At 38.3% G+C, this 24,542-nt stretch overlaps 1 protein-coding gene across 1 annotated transcript in view; it reads left to right on the top strand.

The window, feature by feature from the left end:
- AK5 (adenylate kinase 5) overlaps nt 1-24,542 on the top strand; it is a 95,647-nt gene that overhangs the window by 58,534 nt on the left and 12,571 nt on the right. The window contains exons 9-12 of the mRNA XM_050901011.1: nt 10,706-10,748; nt 11,851-11,895; nt 21,240-21,403; nt 22,440-22,556. Of these exons, the coding sequence (XP_050756968.1) occupies nt 10,706-10,748; nt 11,851-11,895; nt 21,240-21,403; nt 22,440-22,556 (369 nt within the window). The remainder of the gene's footprint in view (nt 1-10,705; nt 10,749-11,850; nt 11,896-21,239; nt 21,404-22,439; nt 22,557-24,542) is intronic.

The following is a 24,542-nucleotide window of genomic DNA, read 5'->3' as shown; positions in this document are numbered from 1 at the left end:
GTCAATATAATGCCACTTGTTTCCAGAGATCAGATGAGTTTTATCTTTAAGAATTGGATTTTTAATTAGAAACCTACCATTTGGCTTATTTCAAGTGCATTCAGGCCAAAAGGGAGCATTGAAAAATTGGCATCAGTGAATCCTATCAAAGAGTTCCAGAAGAAAAGAGCATCCAATTATTTTCTTGTGAAAACAAGGCTTTCAAGACAACCTTAGCTAGTCTGAGGAATATTTAGACTAATTAGGGAAAAAGTTAAAACATACAGTCAGACGACTGTAGAGTGAATACACTCCTGAACAAGTACTTATAGAATTGATAACTTTAAAATTTGGGACACATGAAAATCAGGTAAACGTCAAGTAAAAACCTTAAAAATATACTTAGCCTCTTCTAATATTTGGAGTGGGGGAAGGGAATATATTTAACATCTACAAAACATGGAATGCATTTTTGTGCCTCAAAGGAAGTTACCAGTTCATAACTGAGGCATTTCCATGTCCTTCTAGTGTCAGACTGCGTTTACTTATGCAATTAAATGCAATGGCACATGAAAAGGAGAGATTGCCTTTTTTTTTTCACCAAGTGTGTCAAAGACCTAGGAAAAGTAAATGTAAAAAAGACTGAAAGATAATAAAAGGTTTTCTGTTCAGCAGTGACAAGCAATCTATTGAATTAAGAAAATTGCATAACCCAATCTTTGCTGCAAGTGCAGAACGTTTTATAATTAGAAAATGTGACAGCTCACTTGAAAAGCAACAAGCAAAACCAAAATGAAGTTGAGGAAAAAAGCCTTCAAAGAGGCTGACTCCCATTCTAACAAGAGGAAATAAGCTCTTGATTAAAAGTTGTTGCCATGTAGTGACAATTCGTCTTACAGCTCGCTGTCATTTCCCACCCAGAGCACATACGAATCTAGGCTTTAGGGGAGCAGGAGGAAAGCTTTAAGTGAACTGATGAAAAACAGACTCCGTTGCTACCAAGACTATAACAACATTTCTGGCCTGACTGATTATCATAGCTTGAAACTTAAATATTCAAGAGAGATAATGAAAAGGCCCTGAAAGTCTTTTCAATGCGGAAGCAGAACACAAATATTCCTAAAACTGATGGGCAACAGCAAATTGAAAGCTTCATTTAACTAAAGCTCTGTGGATTAAACCAAAGACCATTTTCCTCCATTTACTATGTTTCATATCAGTTGTCACTGTGTTTTGACTCCATTTTCTCTACATCGAAGATTCAATCCAAGTAATTTATTTAATCCTTCAGACACAGTGCTCCAGGGGTTGATATTACAGTACAACAAAGAGCAAACTGCACATCTCCATTAGCAGGAGAAATTTTCATTGGGACTTCTAAAGCTACCTTTCAAAATTAGATAAACATTGATTAAATTATTTAAGGGGTCAGATCTAGAATGTATGATATTAATCATGTGCTTTCTCTTTACTTGAGAACATAAGGAACTTCTGGTATAACAGCAGTTTTATTCATATATGCTGTGCAACATTAGTCATTACAGGTCTTAGTAAAATGATGAAGAGTATCCAGAAGCCATTTGGGCTTTTAATGGTGAACATTTCTGCGGTGTCCATTTCTCTTTTGCTGATAGGCAGCGGTATCAATTTGAATTACAGATGCGGGTTCTACAGGGAAACTGATTAAAACAGGAGTACACGATAGAAAAGAAAATGGACTCTCGGAAACTCGGAGAATGATTGTGAAACTCTGTTCCCTCAACATTTGTTTTTGTTAAACAGCACAGAAAGGTGGAGTCCAATCTAGTTTAAGGGTATCTGCAAAAAGAGATAATGAATAAGCATCCAAAGAGATGAAAGAGCTGGAGAGGCAGGCCTAACTACAGAGAAAAGATGTTTAATAGAAATGTACTGAAGTCAATGAACAATCTGTTCAGTTCAAGTTGCCATGGAAACTATCCTATTAAATGCTTAAAAAAAAAAAAATCAGTTCTAGAAACAAAGTACTACAGTTTGCCTGTTACAAAGTGCTCCCTTAATAAGCTCAAACCAAGTGTATTTTGGTGCTTCTATATCATTTTGTAAGCTTGAAGAATTATTTTTCTCTTTCAAAATCACCATTGCACACTGTAGTAAAGGCATGTGAAAGAAAGCCTACTGCTCTGTTTTCCTCCATGCAAACCATGGCAAAATGGGCAAGAAAAATTGCCATAGACTCAATCTGCATTTTTTTTCTTTGGAATGCCAGGAACAGTTGTTTGCTCCTCCTCTCACAGACGTTATTTGGATTTACTTTCTGGTGATACATATATTAGGGGGGACTGAACTGCCATGGTTAGTTGAAGTCTTTGCATCCCCATTTCTTTTCTGATTTTGAACCAAAAGTTGCTGCCTGCAGCTCTGATGGGCAGTACAGGACACGAGGACTCGGTTACAAGGATGGTGAGCTCATGTGAGCTACTGGAGATTTAAACAACAGTGACAGCATCATTCTTCAAGATGTGCTGCATTTATGCTCCGCTGAATACTTTTGCAGTAACTTAGGAAGCTCTCCTCTGTGGCTTGTGGAAGGTGTCTGCAGAAAAAAGCATTACAATTTACAGTATCTCACCCTCATTTTTCTAGGCAATAGCACTAGGATAGTGTACCTCCTTTCCTCACAACAGCTTGCCCCTCCGCTGGCAAACTGAGGCCTTATCCTTTCATGCACAAAATATAACTTCACAGCTAAATTTATGAGTTCTGTGTTTTACAAGTCTACCTTTACAGCCCAGAGAACCTGCATAATTCTTGGGGAATATCAGGCATCCCACACAGTTAATGCAAATAGGATCCACATCAGAACATTTCATATTGCACCTAAAGCTGATAAAGAAATGCAAAGGTGTATTTTGAATCCCCCCCTCCCCGCCTCCTAGATTTAGACACCTTACTCAGGGCTGTGGACGGATTCTGTTCATATAGGCCAGCATTCCTGAAGACAGCTACCAAAGCCCTTCCTTAAAAATATTTGTAGCAACGATTCCTATATTTTAAAGCACTGAAGAAGAAACAGCTTTTTATAAAACATATTAATATTTCTTAATCACTGTCAAAGTACATACTATAGGTTTTTACAGTTACATATTAAACTGCAGTGATTGCAAGGATGCTATTTTACTATATGGGATACAAAACTGCTCTTTAAATAACTCGTATTGAAGCAGAAGAGTGGCTTCTCTGGGTACATTGGAAACACTTAGGAAAAAAAATCCTCTATTTATTTTCAGGAAGCCATATGTTTCCTGTTTGATGTCTTTTTACTCCTTATGTATCTCATGATTGTGCAGTCAACTTTAGTCAATTTGGGCATAAATACCAGTCATAAGGAGTGAGAAGTGGCCTGGTTTTAGAATTCCTTCACAGTAGTACATCTCAGATCAGTGGACTGTTTCTTCCCCATAGTTAAATTCCTTCTCAACAGAGAAGTTCTTTATAAATACTGTAAAAGTTCCTTATTGAAAGTTATAAGACCACCTAATAAAACATAAATAGGTGTTTTAGTAAACCTAGAATATGCTTGGTGAAATGTTAAGCAGAGAAGGTCTTTGAGAAGTAAAATTTGAGCACAGCTGTCAACTTTAATCTTAATAGCAGCAAATCATAGGATCTGAGGCCACATGCTGGTCTTATTTTTACAACACCCTATTCTTGTCCTTCTCTGTGCCAAGATCTTTTTCTTTTTTCTTTTTGGAAATTGAATTGAAACTGGCCTGCAGATAAGCCTTTTTAATCTAACGTTAAAAAAAAAAAACCCTACCCAAAAACAAACAAACAAAAAAACCCCGAACCACTGAATTCCAGCTCTCAGAAGGCAATGTACCAATTCAGGGCAGAGAGACTCTGCATATAGTGCCCATGGTGTATGATTTGAGGGATCCATTCATTAGGATTGTCGTTAGCAGTCTAAGAAAAGGAGCTAAGCAGCACCGAGTTTGCAGTTCAAACACACTGGAAGGTCCCCCGCTGCAGTGGCTCAATGTAACAAAAAGCCCCTGGGAGAATTTATACCAAGCAGCATAAATACTCCACGTAGAGAAGAATCATTTAAGGAGTGATGGTGATTCACAGAAAAGAAGAATGCTAAAGGAAAAATAGTGATAACTTCTGGGAAGAATTTTGTAGGCACTGGGAACTTTCTACAAATATAGATCTGCTGAAAAGTAACTGAATACTGTATGTGACAAATATTTTAAAATGACCAATAGATAATAACTATGCACAGACGATATGGATGTCGAGTGTCTCAAGTGTCTTCAAAACACAAAGATATTTAAAAATCAAGCCCCAGTTCTTCCTCAAGTTAGATATAATGCTTTCCCCTCTAGTTCAGCCTTTTAAACCTAATACAAAAATTGCAAATGAAATGCTTGGTTTACCAGAACATTCTTATGCTGCTCTGATCGTGCAAAACGCTGCTGCCCTGCTGGGAGGGGTGTTCTTATTGCATACCTTGGTTGGTAAGTTTGCCCTTAAAAGTTAATTTCTTTGAAATTTTTTCCAGTTTTCCAATGTCTGGAAATCAATATGAAACTAAATAAATTTTGCTTTCATTTTCGTGCTTAATAATCACATGTATTTTTTGTCATTAAAAAAACCCTACAGAAGTTAACAAAAATCCAACCCCCCCTATAGTTTGCTATAGCAAACAGATTGTGATTTTTCCCCTCTAAACTACTGATAGGTATTCTTTATGCTATTGAAGAACAAGAATGAAAAATCTGAAAAAGTCTTGCATATCGTTAAAAGGCAGATAACTCAATCTTGGTTTACAAGTGTTAAAAACGAGTTAATCTCTACCTCTGTATAGGTATACATTTATTTTGTTTTCAGAACTGATAATGAGGTTTATTTTAAAAGAATAATGGCATAGAGATTCTTGTCTTTGCTAGAAACCCAAAAGTAGAAGGGAATCAGCGATCTAATAATCTGTCAGCATTTTCTAGATGCTGTTACAAACACTGATTTTTTTGCACTTTCTAGTTGTACGCACTCCAAACAAACAAAAATCACCTCAAATAACATTAGCACTGTTCTCTCATCTAAATTACTATTAGTCCCTTTTGACACAAATAACTCCACTCAGCAGAGTAGTATGAGCTGTGTAAGAAGATACGCCTTTTTGGGGGGGAAAAAAAAAGCCTTGAAGTCTGGCGTATTCACACTGTACCTTATCTTATTTACACATATTCATTAGTTCTGTACCAGAGGAGGTCAGAGTGCAGCCACCCCTGCTTTCCAGAGGCATACTTTAACACTCAGCTTGCAGAAAGCAGCTCAGCCTCAAAAAGTGATTTGAATCATAAATCAAGTTTAATGGCAAGCAACTGTATGGCTCATAAAATCTGTTCCCAGGGACCATTGCCCACATATAAAACCTGCAGCTAACCCAGCATATCTCATAAAAACCAAACATTCGCTCTTACAGGAAGAAAACAGGAATTTAGAAGACAAATGCCACAGCTGAGCTCTGACTAGCCCTAGTTTCTTCTGATGCTTAACTTTGCCTAGCTAAAGCTTGCTCAGGGTCTTTACATTTTGCAATATATGTAAGGACACCACTCAGTGATAACTACATTTTTATAAATAGAGGCTGCATGCATCTATTCTGAAAGACCATCCTCTGTGATTAGGTATATGCCTATTAAATCCAGTTGCAAACACATTTCAAACTCTAAAACCACACAGATTGCGACAGACTGGACTGTGCTGAAGCAGACAAATTGTACATCCAGACGGTGCTCCACACACATCTCATACTGCTTTCTGATTCCCTAAACTATTCTTAATCAGTGAGAGAGTTTAATTGAGAGCTAAGGTTGATTTTAAGGGTACTAGATGTAGAAGCATCATCTGCAAACATTTGAGATTTCATTTAATACTACTTTATTAAGGACTAAGAATTCAAAGTAAATATACTACAGGCTGAAGAGGTGAAAGTGGAAATCTAAGTCCTAAATCTAGTTCTGCTTCCATATATAGCTGTGTTTACATTGACAAGTCACCTAATATCTCTGCTAAAATGGAAATAATGCCCTTGCCTCTATTTCCAAAGGAAGTACAGGGGAGATTTATGTGGAACTGTAGTGTTCTCTGAAGAAATAAAATGTTACAGGAGTACAAGTGTTTTGCATACCTAACAACAGCAAAGGGAGACTTATATAACTACAGTGTGCTGAGAAATTGATGATTATATACCTATGTTCCCATCAAAGGGATGCTGATGAGATTGCCACGATAAAACTACATAGTCAGTTCTTGCCTATACTTTCTACTGTATACATTATGCCATTCTGTATTAAAGTTATGTTTGTCTATGCTGCTTTTTTTTTTGCTTACACATTCAGTTCAATTCTCAACAAATATTTCTAGACAGAGAAACATGTAGTTTTTATTTGTTTAAATAATTTGTGCCTGACATGTTCCTTTGAGTATTTACATTCTCAAATTCAATCTTGAAAATTGAGCATAATTTTAGGCAACAATCATGCTGTATTTTAAATTCAGTCTCACTCTACTGCCTCTTTTCTCCTTAATCCATGATTATTTATCCTCTTCAGTAAATTTCTAGGAGGAACTCTTGTTATATCTGTTAGAAATCTAAATAAAATGTACCAAGCACTTTTCACCACTGTTTTCAAGAAGCATTCAAGCAACAATAAGGTGATGAGAGAACTTTTTTTCTTTTCCATGTTACAAAAAAAACCCAGGGACTGGAGCAGAGGTTATTAATGGGTAACAGAAAAGCTTTCTTATTTCATCAGGTAACAAACATTCACAACAGTTGTCGCTAAATCCTAATGAAGAAAATGTCCCAACATTAGATTAAAAAAATTAAATAATTTTATTGCTTTCTTGAAAGTGATGTGACTTAAGAGTCCTAATTCATTAGTAGCAAAACTCAAAGATCTGGTGAATTCTGTATCATTTCCTTATTATTTGCTGTGACTTACTGTCAGGGTTTTTTTTATTATGGAAATTACTTCACAACCTAGCAATGACAGGCAGTAACTTAAACTCATTAACCTATGAAGTACCTACTACTAGACAGATATTTACTAATAATGAGCTAAATGACAAGAAGTCAGAATACAGTCAGAAGCCTGCATTTTCCAACTCTAAAGGCAAATGTCAGATAAGAGATTCTTTTCAGGTAGCAAGCTTTTCCACTTAGCAATCATTTTAATGTACTGTTGATATTGTTTAAGCAGTTACACGGTCAGCTATGCCCCGCTAATTGATGTGTTTCCAGATAATATTTGTAGATATAACCTGGCTCTAAAGTAATCTGAAATTACAGACTACCCACCTTTCTTCAGAGCTCTTTACATATAAGATTATAATCTTCCTCACCTTGCTTTCAACTAAATGGAAACAGCTATACCGAAAATACAGAGACGGTTCTGCTGCTAAATTACTGTATTCCTGATGGCAATGTGGTGTAAAATACTATTAGCAATCTAGTAATTGGTGGGACTTTTCCTTATGTGATCACTTGCTAAGTCCAACAGTTATTTTCCAAAGCACTTTGGTAACCAGGCAGAACAGTGCTTTCAGGCCCATATAGGTTAAGCCATTCACGGTTGAGAGACCTGCTTGCTAGAAAGACACAATCAGAAATAGGTATTGTCAAATGTAAATATGAGGGGACTGGCATTAACCAGGATTCCAGTCTCTGCCACTCGCCACTCTCTACAAGGGACTGCAAACCGAACAGCAAATCTAGCTCCTCACCCATATCCGCAGAAAAACTGGTTGTACTTCCGAGGAGATGGGGAGGAAAGGGGTGAAGGGAAATGGTTCTAAGTTGAGTTTAAGTATAGAATAGTGAAAACTCTGTAGGAATACCTTGTCATCAAAGCCAAATGAATTGTAGCCCAACTGTTCTAATTTGTTCTTCCTGACTTTTCTTACAGCTCCCCTAGAGACTAGGCTTTCAGGACCTCTTTCCACCCCAGCTGGGTGCGGTTCAATTCTGTCTGAAAAAATGCTTTTATGGAATAACTTATTCTCTGAAATATGGGGAAGCTTATTTTGTCATGGAAGTTCAGCAGGGCTGGTGGTCCCACTCACATCAAGCTGTGTGCTGAGTTGTCTTACAGAATTATGGAACAGGTGCCCTTTGAAAACAAAAAAATGTGGAGAAAAAAAGCACTTCTTTTGAAAACAATTTTTCTGCATGTGAAAAGTGAGCCGTTACAGATATAAACAGAATTCATTATTTTGATGTTCTGGGTTCTGATCAATGTCACTGTCACACTTCCTGTTTACCTGGTTTTGAGTTGTAATTAGAATTCACTTTAATGGCTTTTCATAGCACTTGTTCCTTATATGAACATGGCTTGTTGGTTAGTTAACCTGTTGTTCTATTAAAGCAGATATAAAATAAAAATAAAAGCAGCTGATAGCTTATTTAACTTCAGTTCTCTCTAGTTTTTACGCATTTCAGCTCTAAAAAATTAGAGCTGTTCCTGACTGAAACTGACCTTTATGATCACCTGCTGCTCTGAGCAGCCTACCAGGGTTACAGAGGCAGTTTCATTCTGCAGTTACAGGGGAGAACAAAGAGCAGTACTTGAAAGAAGTAATGCCTCTTTCATTTGATTGTAAACTTGCGACTGTGATCTTGATTTTTAAAGAAACTTTACTCTAAACTTTGTGCCTAAAATGATTTTGATCCATAAACTTCAAAGGCATGCTAAGAAGCTGAATCTAAACCCAGGCCTTTTATATGTAATATATCCTTTGCAGGGTCAAATATTTTATTGTATTATTACATCAAAGAGAAAGCATGTAGGGTTAATACTGTCACTTGAATCGTAGGGAAGAGATTAATCTCTTATTTGAAATTTTTTTTTTCCTGAAATACTCTCCTGCAAACTTAGTAGATCTAGTTCCTTTTTTAATTTTGCTTTTTTTTTTTTTTAGAAATGGCAGTTCTCCTGCTGCAGTGTAATAGGCTGAGAATTACTGTGAATCAAAAAATGAAAATGTTCTATGTAGCCAGTGTAATGGTACTTCAGCCTAATGAAGAGTACTTCTGTTTCAGTGATAATGGGAACACAAGGAGAAACCGGCAAGGGTAGTACAAGAGCCTTACAAATTACAGTGGCCAGCAGTTTACCCATTCTATTCACCATGCTGTTCGTTTCACTTCATCTATTCATGCAGCTATACAAATTTCTAACAGTGACTATTTCTGACAGCATACTGAAGCAGAACTGTTAGAAACTACAGCCTGATAACCCTATGCTATTTTGAGAGGACTAGCGTAATGTATTCCATGCTGATATTACGCACTGATGATGTAATACGAGCATGTTACTGTCAATGCTATTTTGATATTTTACAGACTAAAGTACTGATGCTGTGAGTATATTGACACTGCATAACCTAGACTATGTCCAGCATATATATAATTCTGATTTATAAGAACAACAAAGAATTCCCATTCTGACACTCTTGCTGACCAGTATTTGTAATTTCTCATTGGTTGTACTGTACAGTATGTGACAAAATAATTTTAAGTGGCCAAGTATAAGGAGAAAAACCATGCCAAGTTCCCCATTTCCCTGGTGTAATCCTAATCCCTCTGTGTAGTTCAGCAGCCTTTGTAACAACTTGTAGCTTGTGTTGTATTCTGAAGGTAAACACATTCAAGTTGTTTTAGACCAAAGACTAATTTCATCTTTATATTTGTCATGGTTTAACCCCAGCCGGCAACTAAGCACCACACAGCCACTCACTCGCTCCTCCCGCGTAGGGATAAGGGAGAGAATCAGAAAAGTGAGAAAACTCGTGGGTTGAGATAAAGGCAGTTTAATAGGTAAAGCAAAAGCCGCGCACACAAGCAAAGCAAAACAAGGAATTCATTCACCACTTCCCATCGGCAGGCAGGTGTTCAGCCATCTCCAGGAAAGCAGGGCTCCATCACGCGTAACACTTGCTTGGGAAAACAAACACCATCACTCCGAATGTCCCCCCCTTCCTTCTTCTTCCTCCAGCTTTATATGCCGAGCATGATGTCACATGGTATGGAATATCCCCTTGGTCAGTTGGGGTCAGCTGTCCCAGCTGTGTCTCCTCCCAACTTCTTGTGCACCCCCAGCCTGCTCGCTGGTGGGGTGGTGTGAGAAGCAGAAAAGGCCTTGACTCTGCGTAAGCCCTGCTCAGCAGTAACAAAAACATCCCTGTGTCATCAACACTGTTTTCAGCACAAAACCAAAACATAGTCCCATACCAGCTACTATGAAGAAAATTAACTCTATCCCAGCCAAAACCAGCACAATATTGTAGCTCACTTCTAGAACTTACTCCAATATTGCCTTATCCACTACTAACAGCTTATCATACCATATTTACTTAGGAAGCAATTCAGCATGCACACTGGTTGCTTATTTATTGTGCTGGAACTGTGCAGTTGGACACTGAAAAAGCTGTTCCTCACAAAAACAAAATGAGCCAGTTAATCATCTCAAGTTGTCTTGAGTTCTCCATGCTCATGGTTCTACCAACTGAAACAGTACTAACAGCATTTCAGTGACATTGTTAACCAGATCTCAACATAGTTTAAAAGTGAGAGGTTAGAATATGGAGAAGATACTAAGGTATACAGATAAGCAGATATAAGAAGAAATGCAAACTGTGCAGAATATCCATTTCAATTTGTCAATTGCTTAATTAACAGGAGGAGGATCAGTCAAGTTTTCCTGGTTATGAGAGCACAGGAGGTGAGTTTCTTTTTCAGTGTCATTTGCCATTTAATTTTGAAACCTTTGATTTCCCCTTGTATTTAAATTGTTACTTAGAAGGTAAAGTGAATTCAGGTTATTTATATTGTGAAAGTTATGTCTTGAAGGATTTTATCATGTGAATTCTCTTTGAATGCAAATTAAAGCTTGTAAGAGACATTTCTACACTCCTTAGGCCAGTGGATCCAAAATTATTAGAAAATATTACTGTCAATCAGCATCAGATCTCATAGGTGTTTTCAGAAACTGGCAGTTACAAAAAGCTTGTTGGAAAGTATGAGCTGCTAAGAGTCTAAGAGGAATGAAAAGATTAATCAAAACCTTTTATGGCTAATGATATTATGTAATGAGATGTACACGCCACATAATAAAAAACAAAATTGTGTGTGGTAAATTAACGTGTCTTGTGATTAAGTCAAAGACATAATAAAATTCCTGCAGGCTCAGATGATGCAAGATCGCCTTCTGTACTGGTATAATCAGGCTAATGACTGGGACTCAGACTAGAAGGAACTGCTTTTTTAAAAAATACAATTTCAGTAAAATGCAAAGCTGTAGTACACACAGTCATTTTAGTGCTAAAATGACAGTAATACCTGGATTTCAGTTTAGATGATTATTATTTGGCTGAATTTGAGGCTCAGGGGAATTTAAGACTACATCTCAGATGTAGTGCACCGAATATAGAATCTGAATGAGATGTGGACAGACTTCTAAAGCAATTATAATGCAATAACATACTCAGAGAAAAATGCAATGGCTCAGGAGGCACGTTATTACATCAAGATGCATCTGCTTCTTTTTTTTTTCCTCTTTCTCTTTTTTAAAGAACTGATGTGTATGTGCAAGGTCTAATTTTCAGGTTAAATATTTTTATCATATCTGCAGTGAGAACTATGAAACTGGGAGATCAATAGGCTTGTGGATAATAGCTCCTTTTGGATTGCAGAGCATTATAACAGAAAGTAAATCTAGTAAAATCAGATCACCTTGCATGAGTGTTACACAATTCAGTGTGGAAAGTAGCTAAGATTAAAATTAGTAGCTCTTGCCAACTAAAGGATTTTTATTTTTATTTTAGACTTTTCAGAAGATCTGAGGAAATCAAACATAATTTTTGTTGTCGGTAAGTAGGATTCCTAATTTAACTGCTACATTTGAAAATCCCTGTGTTATTTAGTTTTGATTATATGATTTCTTTTAAAGTTTATGAGAACAGTTTGGTTAAGAGTATTTACACTACAATGGTGGTTTAGTCTTTTGAAAGGGAGTTAGGATTTAATATCATCTTATTAACCTAGGTCTGACCATGCTAACAACAGCTGTGTAAATCTCAGAGCAGGAGGTATGTTTAAGTGTGAACGTATTCAAAATTACCTTAGTTCTTGTGCAGTTACAGCAGTATTGTGTAATCTCCCACAGCAAAGCTGCCTCACCAGCATTAGTTAAAGTGTTACTAGATGGGATTTATAACTCAAAATTTTGAGGTTTAGGTGAAAAAAAAAAAATCAGGTCTCTTCACCTCTTCATTTGTGAAACAACTTTTGTAAATACAGGTTTCAATTCTGCATGTGCTCAACATGCTGTTAAAAAGTCAATGGGTCAGTCACCATGCACGATGCCCACCATGCACTGAGGCTTTGCAAGTTCAAGGTTTACTCTCTATTTGCTCTCTGGAAGTCCACAGAGGAAAAGCACCATGTTAATGCCCATTATTATATAAATGTGACTAATGTAATTAGCATAAATGTTGAACAGCCTTTTAAAACAAATTATAACCAGAAGATTTACAAGTTTCAGCTTAAAGCTTGGTACTAATTACTTGGAAAGAATAATTGCTTTTGTATTAAGCAGAGTTCTTCAGAACTGCTGTACAATACAGAGCAGGAACAATAAATTTCCAAGGACCTAAGGATAGATACCCAAACATGGGTAATTTTACATAACAGTAAGTCACTTTCTGCATTCTTTTTCCTAAGGAAAAAAAAGTGACTTCTGAGACTAGTCATAAATGAATGGATGTTTCATTCAGAATTCAGGAGGCATCAAAAAACATTCCAGTACCAGCAGGTTGAGGGAGGTGATCCTTCTTCCCTATTCGGCACTGGCAAGGCTGCATCTGGAGTACTGTGTCCAGTCTGGGCTCCCCAGTACAAGAAAGATAATGACTTAGTGGAGTGAGTCTCGTGCAGGACCACAGAGGTGTTTGAGGGACAGGAGCATCTTTCATATGAGGAGAGGCTGAGAGAGCTGGGACTCTTCAGCCTGCAGAAGAGAAGGCTCCAGCAGATGTTATCAAGATGTATAAATACCTGATGGGAGGGAACGAAGATGAGAGCGCCTGAATCTTCTCAGTAGTGCCCAGTGACAGGACAAGAGGAAAATGGGGACAACTTAAAATACATGAAATTCCATCTGAACACAAGAAAACACTTTTTTACTGTGAGGGTGGTCAAACACTGGAACAGGTTGCCCAGAGAGTCTCCATCCCTAGAGATGTTCAAAACCCAACTGGACACAGTCCTGAACAACCTGCTCTAGCTGACCCTGATGTAAGAGAGTTGTTGGACTAGATGATCCCAAGAGGTTCCTTCCAACCTAAACATGCTATCTTTTCACAGATTCCTTTATGTGTTGAATTTTTATCTCACCATATCTTATACCAAATACCAGTTGACTCAATTTATTGCAAACCTATGGTGGATGTTACATGTTTGAAAAAGTAAAATTAGGTTACTGAAGAGTTCATTGGAGACTTTTCTTAAGGGAAAGATGCATAACACTTAATTTTCAGTCTTTAAGCCATCTGTAATTCCATGCTTACTGAAGTATATCTTCCTGGTGTTCGCTACAGTGACAAATTTTCATTCTCTCTGCCTTGCTTATCTTATTGGAAAATTATGTTTGGGTTTGTACAAACACAGATTTAAAAAAAAGTGAAGACACTCAAGGAATTTTGCCTCTGAAATTGTCCATGGTAAGGTGTATTTTTAATTTACCTCTGGACTGCTTTTTCTTTTTCAAAGAGTGGGTTTTAATTTTCATTTATAATTTTGTATAGGCCATCTACTAGCCATCTTTCTGCTTAAAACTGAAAACATACCTTTTCCCTATTTACTCCTGCTCTTAAATCCATCTCAGACTTTCTAGTAAATGCTTTCTAGGAACAGAGAAAAATTCTGCTTAATGAAAAGTCTAACTTTCATTATAACATTTTCAACAAAGGAAAAGTTTGACTAAGTTCAAACATGGGTTACTTTTCAACAAATTATGCAGAATGATTTATACTTTTTCCCAAAATACCCCCATCCTCCCACCCGTGAAAAAGCTTCTTGAAGTCTGATGTGAAGAGTGAGGGCCTATTTTTTCTGGAATTTTTTTTTTTTTTTTTTGGTGACCAACATGAGATCTTCACAGTTGCTCATTTGGCTGCAAAATTTTGATTTTACTCCATCTAGGTAGTGAAGGTAAATGGTATTTCCCAGAGACACATTTCTTGTTGGTGCTAGGTTGGAGTGGCCACAAGCTCGTTTTCCTTATGGCCTTTTCAGGCAGGTAAATCTGCCTGAATCACTTATTGACCCACGTGCACTCCAGGTTTAACATTATGCACACTAGCCAAATGCATACCATTTGCCTAGGCAGTAAAGTTGTCTTCCACGTCAGTCAAGAGCTGAAGTCTGATCACTGTGAATTGTACAAGGACAAAAGAAAACTTTGAAGAAGCCTCACAGGAGCAGAGCAAAATAGGGGGGAGGGTGGAGAAGAAAAAAGAAAAAAGCACCACAAATTCTCAGTGGCTAAGTCCTCCATTGCAGCGGAAAGTGCTAGAAATGTTCAGCACATGATACCTTGACTAGAAAGAAAGCAGAGAAGATGGGTTGGAGCGTGCTGCTGTAGGTACTTGAATGGGAAAAACTGTCTCTGTCGCAGGTGTCATTAGGAATGTTTACTCATTACATAGATGTATTCATGAGGAAATAATAAGATGCTTATAAAGATGTTTTAAAACTAGAGTTCTAAAGATGTGCATTTGAAGCAGTTTACAAACTACTTGAAATAAATATACCTTCTGCCATAGCTGATGAGATACGGTTTATAAGACAAAGGGAAAAAAGCAGACAATTCCCTCCCCACTAATTTCCCTTGAAAATTGTCCAAAAAGAGAAAGAAAAAAAAATAATCAGCAAAGATTTACATTAGATCTAATGTAGGAATTAATCCGAGTTGACTGTTATTCCAGTTAATTAAGCAACAATGTCAATGTTTTATCCAGACAGCAGAACCAGCAAGCCAAAAATATGGGCGATAACAGCAGGGTAATAAAAGAGGCAAAAAAAGTTAAATTTGGCCTGTAAAGTAAAATTCAAGAGAAAAATAAAAAAATAAACAGGTACAAAGATATATTTGGGGGATGCTCTAATATTCAAAACGTGTGTAATTATTGCCAGTCACTAAAAAAAAAAAACCCCACAAAAAAACCCCACCAACCAAAAAACCCTTTTTCATCAGAGCAACATGAAAAGTAAACTCTTAACCACAATGAACAATGTATGATTTTATCTTTCTTAACTAATGCAATACTCTATATCACATCCAGAAAGTTGCATACATAACAAAGTTAATGGAAGCATTATTCCTCCCTGTCTTCTACAGGAGTTTCATAAAACATAGCCACATCTGGCTTTGGTTGAGGCTGAAACCAAAGCAGAAAGTTTTCAGGAATCTGTCTGCACTTTGGATCAGAGAAACTCCCCACTTACTCTTAAATGTGGTGTTTAAAACTCAGTCAGTGTAACCAATTTCCTCTGCAGAATCCTTGTCATATTCTTGCTGATGAACCAAAGGTGGTAACGGTTTAAGCTCAATGTAAGTAAGATGAGCTTTTCAGCTGACACCTACACTCACAGGTAAAGCACTATCAGGTGCAGACACAAGCTTCTTGTGCATACAAAAAAAACCCCCAAAACCATCACAAACCCCAAAACTCTTTATTTGTCTAACTTTGAATTTAGCCCTGCTTTGAGTAGAGGGTTTTACCAGATGAGGTCCCTTCCAACCTAAATTATGCTACAGTACCTGTATTACAGCTCCTTCTACAATCAGATAGGCATAGGATGAGCAGTGCTGATAATTAAAACCCCAATCAGTCCAAGTGCTAACTGTAGAAGCTAATGAAGGCTGCTTTCTCTGACTTTCCATGAAATGAACTCCACGTTTTCTTTAAGAGGGATGAAAACTCAGTAATGTCGCAGAACATGACATCACTCTGCCAATATGCACTCCAGGTTGTTTTCTGATTAAAATAATCTTTCAGGGAAAAAAAAAAAAAAATGTTGAGGGGTTTTTGTTGTTTTTACATAACAGCATCATTCCTATATGGTTTCACTCAGACTAAAATCATACATGAACAACAGATGAGGTGCTATTGAGAAGCCTTCAAATGCCATATTCTGAAGCTAAGGCTTATTTTTATTTGTATAAATAATCCAAGTAGCATTGATAGAATTGCCAAACAGATCAAGTCCTCCAAAATCATAGCTTGAATATAAGGATAGCTTGACTGGGGTTATTTTGATTTCAGTTCTGACTTCTGAGGCTCCATTGTGCAGTTGGGTTTCCCCTGCAAGTACTTTTCCATGATACAGGGATGATACTCATTATGAAAATAAGGTCTAGAAATCGAAACTTTTAAAAATGAATGGCGGGACTCTCTTGTAAATCCTGCTGCTGGCATTTTATGTTAATGTTCATGGTATTTTGGTATATGATAAACTCATAAGATTTGGCAAGTTTAAAATAGAGACATCCCAGCCTGTCTGTATGACACTTCTGCTTTATTAATTTTTCTGGCAGCAAAGCTGGTTCATGAACTGCTCATATTGCTTGTTCCTGTCCCAGCTCCCTCTAGCATCATTAATTCATCTGCTTGTGATGTTGTGCTCTAGGCCAGACCTGTACATTCGAATCACATGCCTAGGCTTGCGGTCTTTCATAGTCTAGGGGGGATTGGGGCATGAGGGAGAGCAGGTGTAAGAGACGCTATTTCTTAAACTGAGATCTTTCACTGATCTAAGGCAGGCTGCAGTTAAACATTCAGAAGTGCTGCGTGGGCAGTTGTCATTTCTCCTACCCACTGAGACCACTCTTCTCCGCTTGAAGTGCTCTCTGTGAAGCATTTCTGCAGTCAATAATTCAGTGGGGAAAGGTGACCACCTAAGTCAGCAGTGCTGCCAGAAAGTTATTTACCAGAAGATCCCCTTACAGAGTTTCACAGGCAGCTGAATCAACGTGATGGAAGGGAAAACTGCGGTAAGGGAGTGCATAGACCTTTTAATCCAGCCTTGTCTACAGAAAAGCAATATACAGAACTGCATTTAATTTCTATGCTCTGTCTAGTACTCTGTTCCAGATACTTGCTTACTGTTTGTATCAGAAAACACAAAGGGACACACAAAGGAATCATTTTCCAAGAATAATCTCACTGACGGATACAAATGTGCTTAATTTATTAATCTGCAACTTTTTATTAAGTTAATGAATGAGCTTTAAAGCAAGATGTACCACACTTAGCAATGCTAGCATGGTACAAAAGCATGCTAACATTGAAGAACTGCTGGTAGTTCTTCTATGTTCTCCTACAGATCACAGCACACTCAATTCCTCCGGCCATTTTCTATGCTTTAACTCTTTATCTTCACGTCATATATGAAAATCAGAAGACAACATGGTTAATCTGAATGTCAAGTTACTGCGAATCAGTCTGTCACTGGTTAACACAATTTTTTTTCCAAAATATACGTAGGCAGAGTACAAGATGACAGCATACAGAAAAAATGACAGCGTTCACAAAGAATCTTATGCCTTCACAGCAGAAGTGGGGACATATTTTCCTCCTCCTAACAACTGAGCCATTGGGAAAACTTCACTACCTTTTTCAATGCCTCAAGTTTTTTCTTTTGAAAAACAGCATAACAAGTTGCAGTGAAGCCTTCTTAACTGAAATTATCTTTGTGCTAGCTTTTGTTATATTTTATATGCAGCTGTTGTTCCTTATAAACTTTCTTCAAGTAAATTATTAAATTTTTCTCTTTTTTTTTTTAGAAAAATGCGTAGATTTAATAAAGAGACCCTCTAAAAGAACTAAATACAATTTTTGCAACACTACAAATTGATAGTAAGCCTCATGACTGCAGGGTTAACTTGCTGTTAAAGCTGCTTACGTAGCAGTCTTACATACCCTGAGCAGGAAGGATCTAATTAGTAAGGAAATGCACTTTGACATTCTTTCCTACCTAAATAGCTCTTTTTCAGTCACATTAAATACCAGCCTTCAGAGGGAGACAAGACATTAACTAATACTTTAACTTCAGGCATGTAAATTAATACTGGCGTAAATGCGGAGTATGTATTCGGCCCTCAATGCTGAATTTCCTGGGGGCATTCAGCCTCTTCTCAGATGAGGCCAAGCAAGAACTGCGGTCTCATTCGTTGATAAGAAGGCACAGGACGTTGTAAAGCGGGTCATGTACATTTGTCAAGCAGTAGGATACTTTGCTACTCATGAAATGGTACTAAATTAATAGCAGTGGCCATTAAAATTACCATTTTCAGCACATAACTGTTATTTAATTATGTTTTTTCCTCTTTAAAGAGCTCAGCATTTTAATCTCGGCTTTGTTGGAACTCTTCTATAAAAAATAAACACGGTCAATTTTAATTAATGTTTTGGAGGCACAACAATTCTCATTATGGTGTATGCCCTGCATATTGTGTCATTCTGACAGCATTCTCTTTTAAAATACTAACGGATAAAGTTATTATAGAAACACATCAACTTTTCTGCATATTTACCTGCTAAACAACCAAAAATTGTCCTTATATTGTTATTTCTAAAAAGAGGTCTAGTTTATTTAGTATGTGAAGGGACATTATGAAATTTCTGTTTTGGCTCTACATTCAGAAGAGAAACAGTTATATAAGAAACAGAATAATGTAATCTTTATAGCTGTTTTTTTCTAATACTGTGTATATGCACCAAATAAATAGGATGAAATTACTGCACTGCTAGTATATTCAAGGACAGGAGACAAAATGTGTAAACAAGCACATGCACACACAAACTTACTAATCTAAAAGACCAAAACAGACCAGAAATAAAATTAATTGCCACTACAGATATTGAACGGTCTCATTACAGATAATTTGGCTGTAATTTCTCTGCATCTATTTCTCTGTAGCCACTCTTACTAATTCCTTGTTTTCTTTCAATCGGTGCTTTTACAAAAGAATAATGTTCTTATTAAACCAATAGAAAAACAACATGCAACCCACATTGGCAAGAAAATGAGACTGTGGCAAAGATATTTCTAGCTAAAATTGTAGCACAAGTGTGATTCTCACACCATGGGCTGATAATTGTCTTTGTGAAGATGAAGTAAAAGACTCCAGGTTACAGTAGACAAAACTGTTCCTTTGATGCTACTGCCTTATGACCCACTTTTTATTCTCAGCTACAGTACTGTAACTTCTCTGAAAATTATATGCTCGAAGCAATTATTTCTTAAACTGAATGCAAAAGTTAGAAGAAAGTTCAAGTCAGGAGGAGATGGTGCCAAATTCACTCTATTGTGAACATGTTATTCCTATATTTGTTCATGGAAAGATAAACAAAAAGGAAAATCACGTATTTTCTACCATCTTAAATCCACATAATAGAGCTGTGTAGTCACATTTGCAAGTCCCAACAGTTGATAAATACACAAGTCACATGCTTAAAAAACTTTATTGAAAAGAGGTTTTGGGTTTTTTATCTTGGCCTTGCCTCTTCTTTTGATTTTTGAGCACTGTCTCCCTACAAGGGTATAATTACCTCCTACTGCAGTAGATCTTCTGAATAGATCCATCAAAGATTGTAAAAATGCCGCTACCACCTTGAAATTTCCCCTCAAATCCTGATATTGTTACAATGGAAATTTGCTTCCCTGGCCTCCCCCACCCCCAGCACCGACATGGCCCCTCAGCCCTCCCCACCCTGTTCAGCCCTCACGGGGTGCTCACCTCAGCTCTGCCAGCAGCTCTGGAGGTCACAGCCACAGGAGCAGGATCCCCGAGTAGCAGCTTCCAGCAATTTCTGTGGACTGCCCTTCTCTCCAGCCAGGCTGGTGTAGTTGCTGCCGCTCAACAAGCACCTGAAGAGGCATTTGGTGTTTCACAGGGTCAGCCTTCAGAGTGAGGAAGGAAAAGCAGCCACCTCCATTGAGGAGGTGGGACAGGGCAATGCCAGCACCTGCAGAGCAAGGAGGTGTCCAGAGCCTCTGAGACAGCCCCAGAAAAAGGGTGCTTGCCAGAGAGGCATCCAAGAGAGGCAGAGTTTTGGGACTCTTGAGGTGGTGGCAGCTCTCCTGTCAAAGGAAGCAGGGAGGCTTGAGGTGCCATTTCTGACAGGAGGACACCTGCAGCATTCACCTGAGTCACTGCCCTTCCCCTCCTGCCCTGTCTGTCTCCCCACAGGCCCCCAGGAGATGTGAGCACCCGGCCTGCAGCTGTGGTGAGCTGGGGGGCCAGCTGCAGGTGCCTTCCCTTCAGCCTGTGGAGATATCACTTGAGCAGCTTCACCTGAGTGCCCTGTTGGCTGAGACTGCCCTTCACCCCTCTGGTTGTTTGACTCTCGGCCTGGTTCAGAGGTGGTTTTCCAGCTGAGTACAGTTGTGGATGTAGAAGAGCGGGTGGTGACAAGGTCTCCATGTGCCCTTTGCTGCTGAGCACTTTACTCTTATACTTCCCTGCAGCGTGCGTGAAGAGCAAGCCAGTACCACAGCTGCAGGGAGCAACATGACCGAGCCTTCGTCAGCATTTAGCAGCTTCAGTACCCGCCTCTCAGTTATCAGCAGACATACCAGCACGTGAGAGCTTTCCAGCTCAAAGGGAAAGAGCACAAGCACAGTGAAATTTTGCTCTTACGTTTACCACAGTGCAGAAGGGTTTAGTTACTGTACACCTACATGCATCCCACATAACAGAGGCAGGTTTCACCATCTCTTTGCCTATACCTTTCCATTCCATAAATAGGGGCAAAATATTTCCCTGCAAAGGTGCAGTGGATGTTAGTTTGCTAGTATTTGTTGCAACTATCAAGGTGAACATATACTGAGTCAAATACCCTTCCCCGCTGCCTGTCTGTTTCATGTTTTTCCTTTACATGGTAATGGTGTTTTAGGAACAGGTTCTCTTCTGCAAGAGATTTCATGCTGTTGTGACTCCTTCGACTTCGATACACATTTTTGAGTCAGCAGTGTAGTGTATCGGAAGGGAAGTATATGACTTGCTCTACTGTATAAAATGTCTTTGCAAAAAAAAATTACAAAATAGGCAGTCTTATCTATTTCCTCCCATTTTCTTGGTTGCTATAGTTTGAGAAAAGGCAGATATTTATTCTTTTCTAATTCTAGATATTTTTCTCTCACAAAGGTGGGCCTGGCTCTGGCAAAGGTAGCCAATGCAACCAGTTAGCCAAGAAATACGGATTTACTCACCTGTCCACTGGTGACCTTCTCCAAAATGAGTTATCGTCAGTGTCAGAGAGAAGTAAATTGATCAAAGACATCATGGAATGTGGTGAACCTGTGCCTGGCGTAAGCGACAGTTTTATTTGGGGTCCTAATGGTTAAACAAAGGCAGTGGTAGGTAGATTGTCTAAAAGGGTGGAAATAAGAGACTAGAGCTGATGATTCCCATTTAAGTAAAACTAATCTGCAGCTTGAGGGAGAAGTTTCCTCATTGCCAGATGTGTGGCACTTTTTTCCCCTTTCTATGCCAGTATTTCTTTACATTTCAGACTCACATAGGCAACAAATGAGCCATGAAATACAGTGAGACAGATGCTGTGCTATGCATTGCAAAATGTAAGAATAAGTACAGGAAACAGAAACTTTGTGTCCATTTTATAGCTTCACATTTCAGATTCAGAGCTGGTCTTCCTGGCAGCTATTCTAATTTACAATACCTGCAGCAGTTCCCTGCAGAGCTGGCTGACATCCCAGAGTAGCTGGACTGCAGTTTAACAGGGACTATGAAGACAGAGCGTGTTGTTCTCAGCTGGACTTGACTTTTACGTGGCAGGTCCGCAGCCCCAACTCTTGGTGGGTCTTCAGCAATTGCAGCTAGATCGTAGGATGTGTTTGTTAATGAAAGATACTGGGAAGTGCTGCTCAGGGGAAACTAAAAGCTGTGCTGAGGCTTGATTTTGATTGCTTTGCTCTTCGGTGCGTTTGGTCAGATGGGGTCTCTTGTCGCTTTCCATGTAATATAATTATATCAATGACATAGGAAAAAGCAATCAGATTGGAAAATGCTGCAGCAGTACTCCAAAGTTTCACAGGTATTAACATTAATTTTGAAACTATGAAATATTCCCAGCTATCTAGAGGACACTTTGGGAACTCTTGGATGGGTTGCAACACTAGATTTGTGTAGCGTAGCTGGTCCTGAGAGAAGAAAAAGTATGGTGCCTTGCTACCTGCAGGACAAGAAAAACACCTGCATTCACAGGACCTGCTTTTAGCAAAGAAAGGCAGTTATCAAGGGCATAGGACTAAAGTCAGTGTAACAAACAAAGGTGTCAATCTTTCTTATTAATTAACCAAGTAACTCCCTTTCTTTCCAATGCAGGGTATTGTCCTAGAGCTACTGAAGGAAGCCATGGTTTCCAAGTTAGGAGACACAAAAGGATTCCTGATCGATGGGTATCCCCGGGAGCTGAAGGAAACAGAAGAGTTTGAGAGCAAGGTGACCATATAATCGTAATGCTGTTATAACTCCTATTAAGATAGGACTGTACTTCTGATGCTGCTTGGGTCCCCATTTTTAGCTGATTGCAACGGCGACATGTAAAGAGCCAATCCAACAGCGTTGTGCTGCTGATCATTGAAACTTTGGCACCCCATCAATATAGCAACTCCAGCTTTTGCCCTCACCTACACAGATTCTGTAATACCAGGAGAAGTAAAGGCTGATTTTACCCAAATTTAATATAAGCCAGGAACAATTCATATTTAGTGGAAAGCACCATTTTTAGAATCAGTTTTCTAGTTCTAGTGGATGGCTGCTGTACTTCTCATGAAAATCTCATCAAGCACTATTTGATGTAGGTCCATGAAAGCATGTATCTTCACTGTTAATATCGCTTACCATTGCTAAAGCTTGCTGCCACTTTGAAACAGCAAAACACAGATTTAATTTTTGTGATGAGTAACAGGTGGCATAGCCATAAAAAGAGCGTTTTGCAAGTGACTGCGTGGCAGTTCAGAGAGTTATCGATTTCTTCAGTATGTGCTAAGACCTACTGAGAAGTCTCAGCTGTACATTTCTTAATCTGCAGAAAATACTCTATATAAGCCCTATGAATGAATTTGCCAGGGTTTAGGAGAGAAGAAGTGGTGAACTAGGGGAAATAGTTAAGTATATGTTCTATCATATTACACTCCACAAATGTCCTATACAAGTTTGAAAGGTAATAAAACTTTAATGAATCATCTGTTTTCTCTCTGAACCTTTAGCTGCTTTATTTAGTTGATTACTACAAAAGCCTAGCAAGATTTAGGCATCAGAAGCTGGACAAAATAATGGGCAATAGGATTTGCTATAGAAGCCATTCACGGAAATGTTGATCTATTAGATCCTTTACTAAAATGCCACAGACTATTAAAAAGACCTTGGAGATTTCTTTCATTTTGTGTAGAAGGAGGAACTATTTCAGCAGTTCTGCTTTTCTGGCAGGCATACATGTCATGTCCTATGAACACTAGTGTGTGCTATAAAGTAGGACTTCGAGATTGGAGTGTCCTGGACTGAGGCATTGCCAGGCAAACAAGTCTTGATGCATCCAGTGCAAAAGCAGAGCCCCTTTCAGTTCCCATAGACACTGTAGCAGCAAAAGATCCTGTAGTCCTGAGCTGCCTTTGACATCTGAAGTAAAATACAAGGACCCCAAGTGGTAATTTTGAATGTGCTAAGTCATACCTGTTGTATCCATGTATCCACTTCAGTTTTTGCAGGGCGAACTTGGCTGGCTATCAGCTGCTCAGAAAGTCTGTGAAGGTTTTTTAAATGAGTCATTATTGAGATAATGCTTTGCAGTTCTTTCTAAAGGGTGATGAGAAGTTCTTCCTGCATTATAATTGAATGAAAAGAGGTGGACATCAGGCTTTATTAATTAATGGCGGCAAAGTGCAAATGAATAATGCTACATATCTACATGATGCGTAAGAACCATTATAATTGTTAACAAAGAGCTGTTCTATTTAGAAGACATAGGGAATAGTGCTTATACGTAAAAGCCTGACAGCCCTAAATAGAATTAGCTATGTAGAAACAGCTTGTTCTCCAGCCAGTTTTGCCCAATTCCTTTCTATGATAAAATTGTGCTTTTACCTAGCCATAATTCTAGAGAAGCACGTCTCTGTTCCCTCCTCGGTCTTTCTGCTAGTTGAGAAGTAGAAAACAATATTAAATTCTAAAAGTTCCGCGTCACCAGGTGGAAGATACCCAATAAGACAGAGTAAAGACCCAATACATTGGAGTTGTTTGGCTTCCTGCAGATGTCCCCACAGCATGCATTATTTAAGCTAAATTGTGTCAGGAAAACAGTAATTTAAAAAAAAAACAGTAGTAAAAATCGCTGTAATATCTGATGGGGGCATTACTTTTACTTTTTGCAATTTTTTACTTGTAAGAATGACATTTCTGTAACATTTTGAATTCCAGAGAATAGCA

The sequence above is a fragment of the Gymnogyps californianus genome, chromosome 8, assembly GCF_018139145.2.
Source record: "Gymnogyps californianus isolate 813 chromosome 8, ASM1813914v2, whole genome shotgun sequence".
Lineage (NCBI taxonomy): Eukaryota > Metazoa > Chordata > Aves > Accipitriformes > Cathartidae > Gymnogyps > Gymnogyps californianus.
Note: the sequence above shows the minus strand (reverse complement) of the source record. Positions and strands in the feature narration are given on the sequence as shown.